We start from the raw sequence: 13,358 nt of genomic DNA on the forward strand, positions 1-13,358 counted from the left end.
TTTTCTCTCTTTTTTCTTTTTCCCATTTGAGTCTTAGCACCCACTTATGATGCTTTCGACTGTGTATGGTTCGCAAGCTTTCCCAGAACTACTGTTGAACTGCCGCAAAAGTGTAAATGAATATTTTAATGCCACAGTCTTTCCTGTTGCCTGTGGAGTTTCTGCTGAAATGAATCAGGATTCTAGCTCTAAGATGAGACAGAAAATGAAAGCATGTTGTTTGCCAGGACACTGTGGGTTTATATAGATGTGTAACAAGTTGATTTGGAACACTGGAATTTCATTCTTTGCTCTTTTTTTATAAAGGCAATTAACTAGTCCCAGGAAGGATCCTTCAGTTATATACAATTTTGTTTTATGAAAAAAAATAAGATTCAGAAATATTAATTACTGAACACTAACTTTCTCTTACAAAGAAACTAGAGTTTTTGGACTATTAATAAATAATGTTCAGTGCCATCCTGAGATGTCCTCTATGAGAAAGCAGTTGTTTTTAGAAATGATCATTGGTGTTTATGTTTGCCAATCTACAGAATACTAATAAAGGACAGTTAGTTCATGATTGCTTAAGGAAAGTGTGATGTGATTTTCTATTAAAGAAGTTATGAGGGATGGAGTTGATTTTGTTAAGGGGACAGGAAATATGTCTTATTTACCCGGGGAGGTGGATGGGTACAGGGAGCCACTTCTGGTACCAAGGCTCCATTTCTCAGAGAGTTCAGGCAAAGGAAAGAAGTCCACTCTGGGTATTTTCATCAGTTGCCATAACTGTCAGCTTAAAAGATGCACAACATGAGAGTTGCTAGTTAAGTTTTATTTGGGACAAAATGAAGACTGCAGCCTGGGAGACAACACCTCAGATACCTCTGAGAAACTGCTGTTTATAAAGGGGTCAGGCAAGGTAGGTCAATATACGTGATTTTGGTGAAGAAGTGTTCATGCAATCAAGCACTTTTTGTACAAAAAGATTTTGCTACTGGTTCCAAGGAGGTGATGTCACCATGAGGGGACTGACTTAGTGCTTTTCTAAATATGAGGAGATCCGAAGATCAGTTCAGGTCAGTTCAGTTGCTCGGTTGTGTTGGACTCTTTGTGACCCCATGGACTGCAGCACACCAGGCTTCCCTGTCCATCACCAATTCCTGGAGCTTGCTCAAACTCATGTCCATCGAGTTGGTGATGCCATCCAACCATCTCATCCTCTTTCGTCCTCTTCTCCTGCCTTGAATCTTTACCACATCAGGGTCTTTTCCAAGGAGTCAGTTCTTTGCATCAAATGGCCAAAGTATTGGAGCTTCAGCTTCAGCATCAGTCCTTCCAATGAATATTCAGGACTGATTTCCTTTGGGATTGACTGGTTTCATCTTCTTGGAGTCCAAGGGACTTGCAAGAGTCTTCTCCAACACCACAGTTCAAAAGCATCAATTCTTCGGCACCTCAGCTTTCTTCATGGTCCAATTCTCACATCCATACATGAAAACTGGAAAAACCAAAGCTTTGACTAGATGGATCTTTGTTGGCAAAGTAATGTCTCTGCTTTTTAATATGCTTTCTAGATTGGTCATAGCTTTTCTTCAAAGGAGCAAGTGTCTTAATTTCATGGCTGCAGTCAGCGTCTGCAGTGATTGTGGAGCCCGAGAAGATATCAGTTCCTGAAAGTAACTGTCTGAAGACCTGTTCCAGTAGTTTCTCTGGAGCACAAAATGCCTCATTTTCAACCCTAGATTCCCTTCAGGGCATGTCGAAGGTCAACAGCTGTGGCAGCACAGGATTCAGTCCTCTCAGGGACAGAAGGCAAATGCCCTTGGCAAGTGCAAATATGTCACTGACAAAGGAAACTAGAACCAAGATATGTTGGTTATAGACAAGTAATGCTAGCAAAGACCTAGAATAAAGGAGTGACCAAAGAAGTGAAATGGGTAAAGTAGGTAAATGTTCGAAGGAGTTTGTGATGACGAGAAAAGGTACGTCTTACAGATGAATCTGAGATTGGTCTGGAATCCTCAGACTCATGGTGTCTTTTATAGAGTTTTAGAATCTATAGATGGGGCAAGTACTTAAGAAGATGACGTTTGATTTGGGCATATTGAGATTGTGTTGGTGGTAGGAATCCAAGAGGAAATATTCATTGGAGCTGTTGAAATTGTAGGTCTAAATGGCAGGGGAAGGATCAGTCTTTGTGTTAGTCACCCAGTCATGTCCAACTCTTTGTGATCCCTTGCACTATAGTACACAAGAATCCTCTGTCCATGGGATTCTCCAGGCAAGAATACTGGAGTAGTTGCCATTTCCTGTTCCAAAGAATCTTCCTGAACCAGGGACCGAATCCGGGTCTCCCACCTCGCAGGCAGACTCTTTACCAACTGAACCACCAGGGAAGCCAAAAAGAAAGTGAAAGTTGCTCAGTTGTGCCTGACTCTTTGCAACCCCGTGGACTGTGTAGCCTGCCAGTCTCCTCTGTCCATGGAATTCTCCAGCAAGAATACTGGAATGGGTAGCTATTCCTTTCTCCAGGGGATCTTCCCAACCCAGGGACTGAACCCGGGTCTCCCACATTGCAGGCAGAGTCTTTATTGTCTGAGCAACCAGAGAATCCCAGCAATCTTTGGAGATTGCTTATCAGATGCCCTTAAGGAATTGGACTCATTGGGGCAGTGAGTCTTGGTAAGATAGGGTAGGCCCCAGGGCCACTGGTGTGTGGCTGCTGAGTCCCTAAGTTGTGTCCTACTCTTTGTGACCCCATGGACTGTAGCACACATGGCTTCACTGTCTTTCTAGAGTTTATTCAGATTCATGTCCATTGAGTTAGTGATGCTATCTGTCTCATCCTCTCCCGCCCTCTTTTACCTGTGATCTTTCTCAGCATCAGGATCTTTTTCAGTGAGTCGGCTCTTTGCATCAGGTTACCATAGTATTGGAGCTTCAGCATAGTCCTTCCAATGCATATTCAGGGTTGAGTTCCTTTAGGGTTAACTGGTTTGATATCCTTGCTGTCCAAGGGATTCTCAACAGTCTTCTCAAGCACCACAGTTTGAAAGCATCAATTCTTTAGCTCTCAGACTTCTTTAGAGTCCAATTCTTACATCTGTACATGACTACTAGAAAAACCGTACCTTTGACTATACATACGGATCTTTGTCAGCAAAGTGATGTCTCTGCTTCTTAATACACTGTCTAGGTTTGTCATAGCTTTCCTTCCGAGGAGCAGGTGTCTTAATTTCATCAGTGCAGTCACCATCCATAGTGATTTTGGAGCCCAAGAAAAGAAAATCTGTCACTGGTTCCACTTTTTACCCTTCTATTTGCCACAAAGTGATGGGACTGGATGTCATGATCTTAGTTTTTTTAATGTTGAGTTTAAAGCCATCTTTTTCACTCATCTTTCACCCTCATCAAGAAGCTCTTTAGTTCCTCTTGGCTTTCTGCCATTAGAGTAGTACCATCTGCATATATGATGTTGTTATTTCTTCTGGCAGTCTTGATTTCAGCTTGTGATTTATCCAGCCCGGCATTTCACATGATATACTCTGCATATAAGTTAAGTAAGCAGGGTGACAATACAGCCTTGTCTTATTGCTTTCCCAATTCTGAACCAGTCCATTTTTCCATTTCTGGTTATAGCTGTTGCTTCTTGATCTATGTACAGGTTTCTCAGGAGGCAGGTAAGGTGATATGTTATTCCCATCTCTTTAAGAATTTCCCACAGTAAAATTTGGGGTTTTTTTTTTTTACCAAATCACTTTTCCACTTTGCTCCTTCAACCATTAGGATTTATACATTCAAATATCTGTTGAAAGCATATGTAATATGTCACTACAATAGATACTAGTGACTGGGAGATCTCTAAAGGAGATGTTATATAATATAAATAATAGGCTGAAGAGTAAACCTTCATTTTGGGGATAGGAAGATGGTGCACACCAAGTGGAGAGTGAATAGGTCAGTATGGTAAGTACCTGGACTGACCTTCCTGATGAAAATAACTAAACAATCTACACATTCTAAATGATATAAAGGCATTCATGAGCTTGCAAGAAAGTAAAATACGCAGATAAAAAACGTAAAGCAAAAATTCAGAAAGGTAAATTGAGTTTGATGGCTAACTTTTACAGTTGGTGGAATTTGCGAAACCTACAAAATTTGAGCTTCTGTTTTTATGATCCAGAGGAGGTCAGAGTACAAAGCATAGTACCAATCAAAGATAGAGAGCCTCAGAGATGATATTCCCATCAAAGCCTCAAAGATGATATTCTTTGACCCCCAAAGACTGTATGTATGTAACTAAAGACAAAGCTGTAGTTATGGTTTAGAAAAAGAAATTTAAGTTGTATTTAACATGAGTTGAAACATGCACTTACAGCATCAAGAAAGCTGGTTGAACAAAAATTAACTTTAAGGTAGAAATATTAATAGAGAAAATGAGGTTCACTACAGGATGATTAAAAATTCAATTCACCAAGAAATATAACATTTCTATATTATGTGCATCTATTAATGTAGCATTAAAATACATAAAGCAAAAATATATAGAATTACAGAGAGAAATAACATATTCATCATCGTGGTGGAAGGTTTTAAACATTTGTTTCAATAATTGGTAGATGAAACATTTTTAGAGAATGTAGATTTAAACAAATAATAAGCTTTATCTGTACCTTTATGTTGTACATTGTACCCAAAACAGATGTTAAGTGCATCTCCCAAGCATGCGTATAAGATTTGTGACATTAAACCAAATGCTGGTTTATAAAGCAAAATCTGAAGTTTCGTTTTACTGGTAGCATATTTATTACAGGGGTTCCCCTGATGGCTCAGTGGATAAAGAATCTGCCTGCAATGCAAGAGACACAGGAGACACGGGTTCAATCCTTGGGTCAGGAAGATCCCCTGGAGTAGGAAATGGGAAGCCACTTAAGTATTCTTGCCTAGAAAATTCCATGGACAGCGGAGCCTGGCGGGTTACAGTCCATGAGGTCGCAAAGAGTCAGACACGACTGAGTGACAAAGCGCACGCACTCACTGGCTGTACTGCAGTCCAGTGTGATCATTCAGTTCAGTTCAGCCGCTCAGTCGTGTCCGACTCTGCGGCCCTGTGAGTCGCAGCACGCCAGGCCTCCCTGTCCATCACCATCTCCTGGAGTTCACTCAGACTCACGTCCATCAAGTCCGTGATGCCATCCAGCCATCTCATCCTCGGTGGTCCCCTTCTCCTCCTGCCCCCAATCCCTCCCAGCATCAGAGTCTTTTCCAGTGAGTCAACTCTTCGCATGAGGTGGCCAAAGTACTGGAGCTTCAGCTTTAGCATCATTCCTTCCAAAGAAATCCCAGGATCATTAGATATATCCAATAAGTTTGGAGAGTAGGGAACATTTCTAAATAACTCTTAGATAAAAGAACACATAGAAATGATATTGTAATTTAATTAAACTTAAAATACTACATAGTATTTAGGGAGAATTTGGGGCTTCCCTGGTAACTCAGCTGGTAAAGAATCCGGCTATAATGAAGGAGACCGGGTTCTATTCCCAGGTCAGGAGTATCCTCTGGAGAAGGGATAGGCTACCCACTCCAGTATTCTTGGGCTTCCCTGGTGCCTCAGTCAGTAAAGAATTTACCTGCAATGTGGGAGACCTGTGTTTGATCTCTGGGATGGAAAGATATCCTGGGAAAGGGCATGGCACCCCACTCCAGTATTAGGCCTGGAGAATGCCGTGGACAGGAGACTGGCGGGCTACCGCCCCTGGAGTCACAAAGTGTTGGACACGACTGCACAGCTAGCACAGCACAGGGGGAATTGCTGCTCTTGAGTATTTTTATTAGAGAGAAGGTAGAAAATTGATTAAGTAAGTACCCAGTCTGGGCTGAGGAAAATGTTTTTAACAAAGTAAACCCATGGATTTACTAAAGATAGGATGAATTAGTAAAAAGTAGAATAATGAGAGAGTGAATAGAAATATAGAAAATGGATATATAATAGAAAAACTCAGTACTACCAAAAGTTGGCTATTTGAAAAGACTGATAAAATGGACACTTCTGTAAGACCAATCAAGAAAAAAGTGAAGCTACCAATAATGGTTACTAAGAATGATAAAAGGCAGTGCAATGGCAGGTGCTGTAGGCCTTAAAAATTAAGACAGTTAATAATTGTATCAGTCAATTTGAAAACCTAAATGACATAGACAAACTTAGAAAATTGTGAATTACCATAGCTGACTTAGGAATTAGAATAATACTTCCATAACTATGAAATACATCGATATTGGAAAAAATATTTCCATAAAGAAGACTACAAGCTCAGAGAATTCTACTGGCAAATTCTAGCAAGATTTAAGAAACAATAATAACAATTTTATATGAACTTTTCTAGAGAGTAGGAAAAGAGGAAACACCAAACCTTTCTATGAGGGTAGCATATCGACAATTCCAAAACTTTAAAATGAATGTGAAAATTTTTAATGAAATATTAGCATCCAAGTTGTGATAACCAAAGGTATTTTCAGACATTGCTAAATGTCCCCTGGGGATACAAAGTCACCCTTGATTGAGAACCACTGTTTCAGAGCATGGCCTAAAAAGAACATGTGTGGGATGGCTTCTCATTTATAGAAGTACAGTGAAAAAGAAGAGTTAAATGCTCTAAATAGGTTATAGGTGCAGAAAATAGGATACCTTTTACAGCCGACACATTTGAAATCAGTGAAAGAGAAATTATTTGTAAGAAAGAGAAGAATCTGGAAAAGGCTGCTTTATCCATTAATACAGTAAATTTATAGAGGGTGGCTAATGAGGAAAAATGATTTGGTTCATAGCACTTCTTAAAAAATGCCATAATACTATGACATGATCAACACACATCCTAATCCTGTAGCTAACCTATAATCATGCCATGTGATATGAATATTTTTAAGAGTAGCAATATTGCTGACAAATAGCAAGATTATATATAATGAGAAGTGTTCTAGGAAAATGTAACAGCAAAAATCTAAGTAAATGATTTATCAGGGCACCTTCATTTCTAAAAAGATTCACTTAATTGAAATATGAATATGTTGTCTCTAGTGGCTACAAACTAATCATGTAATTGAGGAAACCAAAATAATATATGTGACGGTTAGAATATAGGCTCAAGTTGGAACTGCCTGGACTCACATGTTGTCTGTTCCATTTGCTAACTTAAACTAAGACAGATAACTTAGTCTGACCTGAGCTTCAGTTGCTTTTTCTGTTTTGGGGAAAAATTGTACCTACCTCATAGGACCTCTCTGAGAATTCAGTGAGTTAATCCATCTAGAGTGTTTTGGCATGATGTATGGCACATTCAGTAAATGTTTATCCGTATCCTTATTTTAATTGAAAGCTTTGTTGCTTTACTAGAGCTTACAATTTAAGGTTGGTTTTGCCCAGCTCTGAAAATATGTGAAAGTGAAAGTGTTAGTCGCTCCGTCTTGTGGGACTCTTCGCGGCTCCATGGACTGTAGCCTGCCAGGCGGCTCTGTCCCTGAAATTTTCCAGACAAGAATACTGGAGTGGGTTGCCATTCCCTTCTCCAAATGTGCAAGCATACTCCTAATTCAAAATTACTTTTATTTGTCTGGTTGCCTAGCCTCAAGAATTGACTTTAAGTAAAAAGGGTGGCATCAGAGAACGATCTGAAATTAGGTAGGTCAGAACACCTGTTGTAGATATATAGGTAATTTCAGGAAAGTTAGACACCTGTTTTCAGATACTCTACAAATTTAAGGAAAGAAACTTCATTTGTCCAGTTCTTAATACCCTGCACTCCTTGATCTTTCGTCTTAAGGCTTCATCTGCATCTGTCGTCGTAATCTTCCTAGGAAAGAGAAATCTGATTGGACCTTAAGAGTCTCACTGCAGCACTGAGAGGCCGTGCATTATATTTCTTCAGTCATGTGCTCTATTTTCTCATTTCCCAGGAGCTGATTTAAATTGCCCTGGTTTCTGTAGAGTCGACTTTCGGGTCTTTTTTTTTTTTAACCGAAGGACTTACCAGTGGGGAAGGATGAAATCAGTTGGTGTAGAATATCTGGAAAATCTTGCATGTCTATTCATTGCTCTGTAGACTTCACAGATGCATGTTTTGAAGTGCTAGTGTCTAAATATCAAACTAAAGGAGGTTGCTTGTTTTTTCTTTCTAGGCAGAAAAATTAATGAAACAAATTGGTGTGAAAAATGTGAAGCTTTCAGAATATGAAATGAGTATTGCTGCTCATCTAGTAGACCCTCTTAATATGCATGTATGTATCCTTGATCTTATTTTTTTTTGTCTAACGTTTTCTGTCAAGAGTCCCAAAGACCATGACTAGGTTTAATGATTCTCTAGGAGGAATCACAGAATTCAGTGCAGTCATATTTATGAATAAGATACTACAGCAAAAGGATATAAGACAAAATCAGCAAAGAAAGAGGGGACATGAAGTGAAGTCTGTAGGAAATCAGACAGACTCCCAGGAGTTCTCCCAATGAAGTCACACAGAATGCACTTAATTCTTTCATCAGAAGGTTGTGAGAACACATATCAAATGCTTTCCATGAAGGAAGCTCATTAGAGACTTGGGGCCCAGAGTTTTAATTGGGATTGGTTCCATTTCCCTAACATGTATCAAAATTCTAGACTCTCATAAGGAAAATAGGTGTCCACCATAAAGATATTGTTTACACAGTTTAGACGCAGCAAGCTGTTCTTATCTGGAGAATGGAGGAAGCTCCTGAAAGAAGGGCTAGCTGCGCATGCAGCTATTACCCTCTCTAAGGGTAATAGTCTCAGGCCCACTTGTAGGAACCTTTTTAGCACACATTCTTTAGTTAAACCTGTATTTTTATATATTCACCTTTGTGGCATGTAAAATTACTGCTGTAAGTTGATGTTTGACTTGGAGTTGAAATCTAAATTTTTATGATCTAAAGTATTATAGCACAAGATTCTGAATCCCACTTTTTCCATTTATGCCCTTGGGAAATTTATTTCCTCCTTTGAGTTTCAATTTCCTCATATGTAATCCAGGAACAGTGTAGTATCTGCTCTTCTTACTTCTAAAGGATTATTTTGAGCATCAGATTAATGTAATTTATAAATTCTGAAATCCTGGGTGAATATTTTATAACATAGGTATAAATAAATAGAATGAAATATGATACGCTTATCTCTAAATCTAGGAAATAAAAATGTACAATGTCTATTAATATCTTTGTTCACAGAGACATACATGCCCTTCCAGAATTAATCCTCCATTTGAAATGAGGATCCTTTGTTACAATGAAAATAAGTGAAAATTAGTTACAATGAAAATAAGTGATGATTTTTTTCAGTTCTGGCTATGATTTTTCCCTTTTTTCTTTATGATGGAGAATAAATAAATCTGTTGTAAACATTGCTTTTGACCAGCCCCCCTTCCAGCCCCTTTACTCTTCTAAATCAAATCTAAGTTGTTTTTGTTTGTTTTTCAGTTAGTTTATAGACTGCCCTCCCCTGACTCCCTCCAATTTTTTTTTTAAAGCTGAGTCAGAAGGCTTAAAAATACACAAGCTGTATCTGTTTTGAATATATATATCCCCTGTTACTCTTTATAAATATAGAAATTTTGACACAGTTTCGTTTTGATCAACAAAGTTCGGAAGCCCAGTTTGGTGGGTTTAGGCCTTATTTCTAAACTCCTTCCTGTTATGTTTGACGGCATCATGTCTGAATTAGGCACACTCCTGGTGAGCTCTTCCTATTAGCTAGTGCTAAATTATCTGTCTCAGCTAGCTCTCAATCTCAGCTACGTCTTAACAGAATGACTTCAGTTTATTAGACCCCTGCCAGACCTAGTTTTTTTTTTTTTTTTTAAAATAATAGGTAGTGTTCCTGCCTGGAGAATCCCAGGGACGGCAGAGCCTGGTGGGCTGCCAGCTACAGGCTCGCACAGAGTCGGACACGACTGAAGCGACTTAGCAGCGGCAGCAGGAGCAGCAGCAGCTGACTATTAAATTGCTTTTTGCAGCTCACAGTAGTTTAATAATTTCAGTATTGCTTAAGAATACTTACATTAATAGATCATTTTAAACTTATTATTTAGGTATAATCAAGCCTTATCATTTGGGATTTTTTGGTTTGTTTTTTTACTTCAGTGAATATACATTAGTGGTAAAATTTCATGCTGACTTTACCTTTTACCAGGTTACTTGGAGTGATATAGCAGGTTTGGATGATGTCATTACAGATCTGAAAGATACAGTCATCTTACCTATCAAAAAGAAGCATTTGTTTGAAAATTCCAGGCTTCTACAGCCTCCAAAAGGTATATTAAAAGTTTATATTTGTGAAAACATTAAAAATCTGGAGAACACGGAAACTTTCTGCCTTTATAGAACTGACGTTTTTGAAGTTGGATTTTCAAGAGATTGCTGAGATCCAGTGAATGGTTTTTAAGATAATTGCTCATTCTTCAGCTTTCCAAATTTAGATAATTTTTCCCCTGTATAGATAATACATGTCAAAATAATCCCTGTATTTCAAATTCATACTTATTACAAGAAAATGAAATTAGGGAAATCAATGATAAAAAAGATTCAGAGTAAAAATATGGATCTTTGTCCAAAAGAAGATAAGACTTCTTTTTTGTTTTTTCACTATACTAGTGATTTTTTTTTTTCCCTTTTGGTATTTCTATTTACTTTTAGATTACAATAGTTTTTTTTGTTTTTGTTTTTTTAGAAGGAATAGTGAATGGATGAACTAGAAATTAAGGAATTAAATGTTACTTATTTTTAAGGGGAATATTTTCTTATTCCTAGTTAGTAATAACTGCAGAAGCCTTGTAACTCAAGAGTCGACAGTATTTATAAATGCATCCTTAAATACAGTACTTCTGTTATAAATCATTCACATATTGATCATGTTTAAGGTTTATTGAAGGCGATTCAAATGTAGCTTTCTCGATAATTGACAGTGAGATCTATAGAGGTGTGTTGCTGTGGCTTTCAGATATAAATTCTATAGTGTAGCTTATTTATTGCCATCTAGTAGAAGCTTCTCTTTATTATATTATCAAAGCTAGCGAGGTTGTTAGTCAACACTGAAATCAAATTATTAGATAAATACATTTCTCAAAAGAGTAGGATCTTTAAAAATATCAAAACAACATGTATAAATTGTAGTTGTTTATAATCTTAACTAATTTTACAGCTGTATCAAAAAGTGCATTAAATTGAAACAAATAGCTGTACATTTTTATGAAGTAGAAAAGTTTTGTTTCTGGTAAATAGAGGATGACAGTTATCAAAAATCGCCTACTTTTTCATTAACTAAAACAACAAATCTGTTTTTTATATATTTATTTTATTTTCTAAAACAGCAAAACTGCTTTTTTTCCCCTAACAAAATGCATTTAGTTTATTGTGATTAAGAGAAAGTTTTCCCCAAAGAAAATTTCAAATGATTTATCTGTGCCCAGATCAAAAGAGTAAGGTAGAAATTGAGTTATTAAGTTCTTCGCTACCTTCTTGCAGATTGTTTATAGTGTGAAGAATGAACTTTGTGAGTTTTTATGTCTCAGTTTCACGATGCTAATGAATGTAGGAAATTTTCTCATCAGTGATGTTTTTTTAGGCTAGGTAATTGGGTGACTTAACCAATTGGACTTGGTTTAAAATCCCAATTAGCATAGCAGATGCCAAATTATGAGGGGTACTTTAACAGCCTTATGTAAATCTGGTTTTTATCTAAGTGCATCACCTGAAACTAAGGGTGGTTCCAAATTTTTCTAAGTTACATAGGTATTTCCTTATTATGTGATCTAAAGCAGCAGTCCCCAAGCTTTTTTGGCACCAGGGACCAGCTTAGTGGAAGACAAAGGTCGTTCTCCTGAACTGGACTGTTTGATGAAGGGAGGAAGCACGAGGGTGCTGTAACCCCAAGTAGATGTCATCACTGACACAAACTTAGGATGTGGCACCTTCCTTTCTACTATAAGAAAAAATTAATAAAAATAGAAATGAATATTATGAAGCATTTTAGTATGAACAGAATTAATATTACATTGATTATCCCATAAACTAGCAAATCTCATTCTCTTAAAGGAGATAATAAAATAATGTGTTAATTTCCAGGTGTGCTTCTCTATGGGCCTCCAGGCTGTGGCAAAACACTGATTGCCAAGGCCACAGCCAAAGAAGCAGGCTGTCGATTTATTAACCTTCAGCCTTCCACTCTGACGGATAAGTGGTACGGAGAATCTCAGAAACTGGCTGCTGCGGTTTTCTCCCTTGCCATAAAGCTACAGCCTTCCATCATCTTTATAGATGAAATAGGTATGCTGTGTCTCTAAACAGTGTGCAGCGGGCTTGCGTGTACATGTTTCCTTCCGCTTATATGTTTGTTCAGGGTAGGCACCCAGAAGGTGACCATCAACTTGATTGTGGAATGTGTCCATCTTCAACTTCATTAGGATCACTAGTGTTAACTACTGTGTTACACCAGTTCTTCAAAGCAGTTATACCCATTTTCACTCTCATCAGTAAATAGTTTGTTTCCTTACATACTCCTCCCCAAAACTTCTCTTTTTCAGGCAGTAACATTAATTTATGTCAATTTAAAGAGCAAGAATCATCTCATTGTTTTGTGGTTGCTGCTTACTAGTACATTTGTGCCCTTTTAGCAAGTTGATTAGCGATTTAGGTTTCCTTGCTTGTAAATTGCCAGTTTTTCTTTGGGATTATTTGCGCTTTTCTTAGTAATTCTTTGATAATGTTTTAATATGATTACAAATATTTTCTAGACTGGCTTGTCTTTTTACTTTATGATAGCTTCTTTTATGAATACTTAAATGTAGTTTCATTTGTGAGTCTTTTTCTTTCATGATTTATATTCTGTGTATCTGGTTTACAAATCCCTCACTACCTCCTTAAATGCTCTTGTTTTTAAAATATATAATGTGAAGTAAGAATCTAGTTTAATTCCTTGCCATATGGACTGTCAACGTAAATAGATCATCTTTCTCTGTCACGACTTTTATATTAGTGAACTTCTCTCTATTTAACATTCTGTGGATCATCTACATATTTGTTACACTAAGTTAAATAAAGCTACAGTAGTTAAAACTGACTTTGAATTAATTTTACTGTTATATGTAATATAATAAGCTGTATAGAATTATACATAGAGAAAGATAGGTATAGATAGAAGTATTTTGGTTACATGTTTGCCTTGTGTATCTTACCAATTTTTTTTTTTTTTTGCTTTAAATTTTGCATAAGAGAACATATTGCTAGATTTTTTAAAAATTCAAAATGAGACTCTTTAATAAGGAATAGGGTCAGTTTGCTTTTATTTCGATAGCTGACAGATTCGTTTTTACCA

The 13,358-nt window shown here is 37.3% G+C and overlaps 1 protein-coding gene across 1 annotated transcript in view; it reads left to right on the plus strand.

Annotated features, from left to right (window-relative positions):
- ATAD1 (ATPase family, AAA domain containing 1) overlaps window positions 1-13,358 on the plus strand; it is a 39,395-nt gene that overhangs the window by 6,420 nt on the left and 19,617 nt on the right. The window contains exons 3-5 of the mRNA XM_005698174.2: window positions 8,158-8,256; window positions 10,179-10,299; window positions 12,110-12,310. Coding sequence (XP_005698231.1) covers window positions 8,158-8,256; window positions 10,179-10,299; window positions 12,110-12,310 — 421 coding nt within the window. The remainder of the gene's footprint in view (window positions 1-8,157; window positions 8,257-10,178; window positions 10,300-12,109; window positions 12,311-13,358) is intronic.

Source organism: Capra hircus, chromosome 26 (genome assembly GCF_001704415.2).
Source record: "Capra hircus breed San Clemente chromosome 26, ASM170441v1, whole genome shotgun sequence".
NCBI classification, from domain to species: Eukaryota; Metazoa; Chordata; class Mammalia; order Artiodactyla; family Bovidae; genus Capra; species Capra hircus.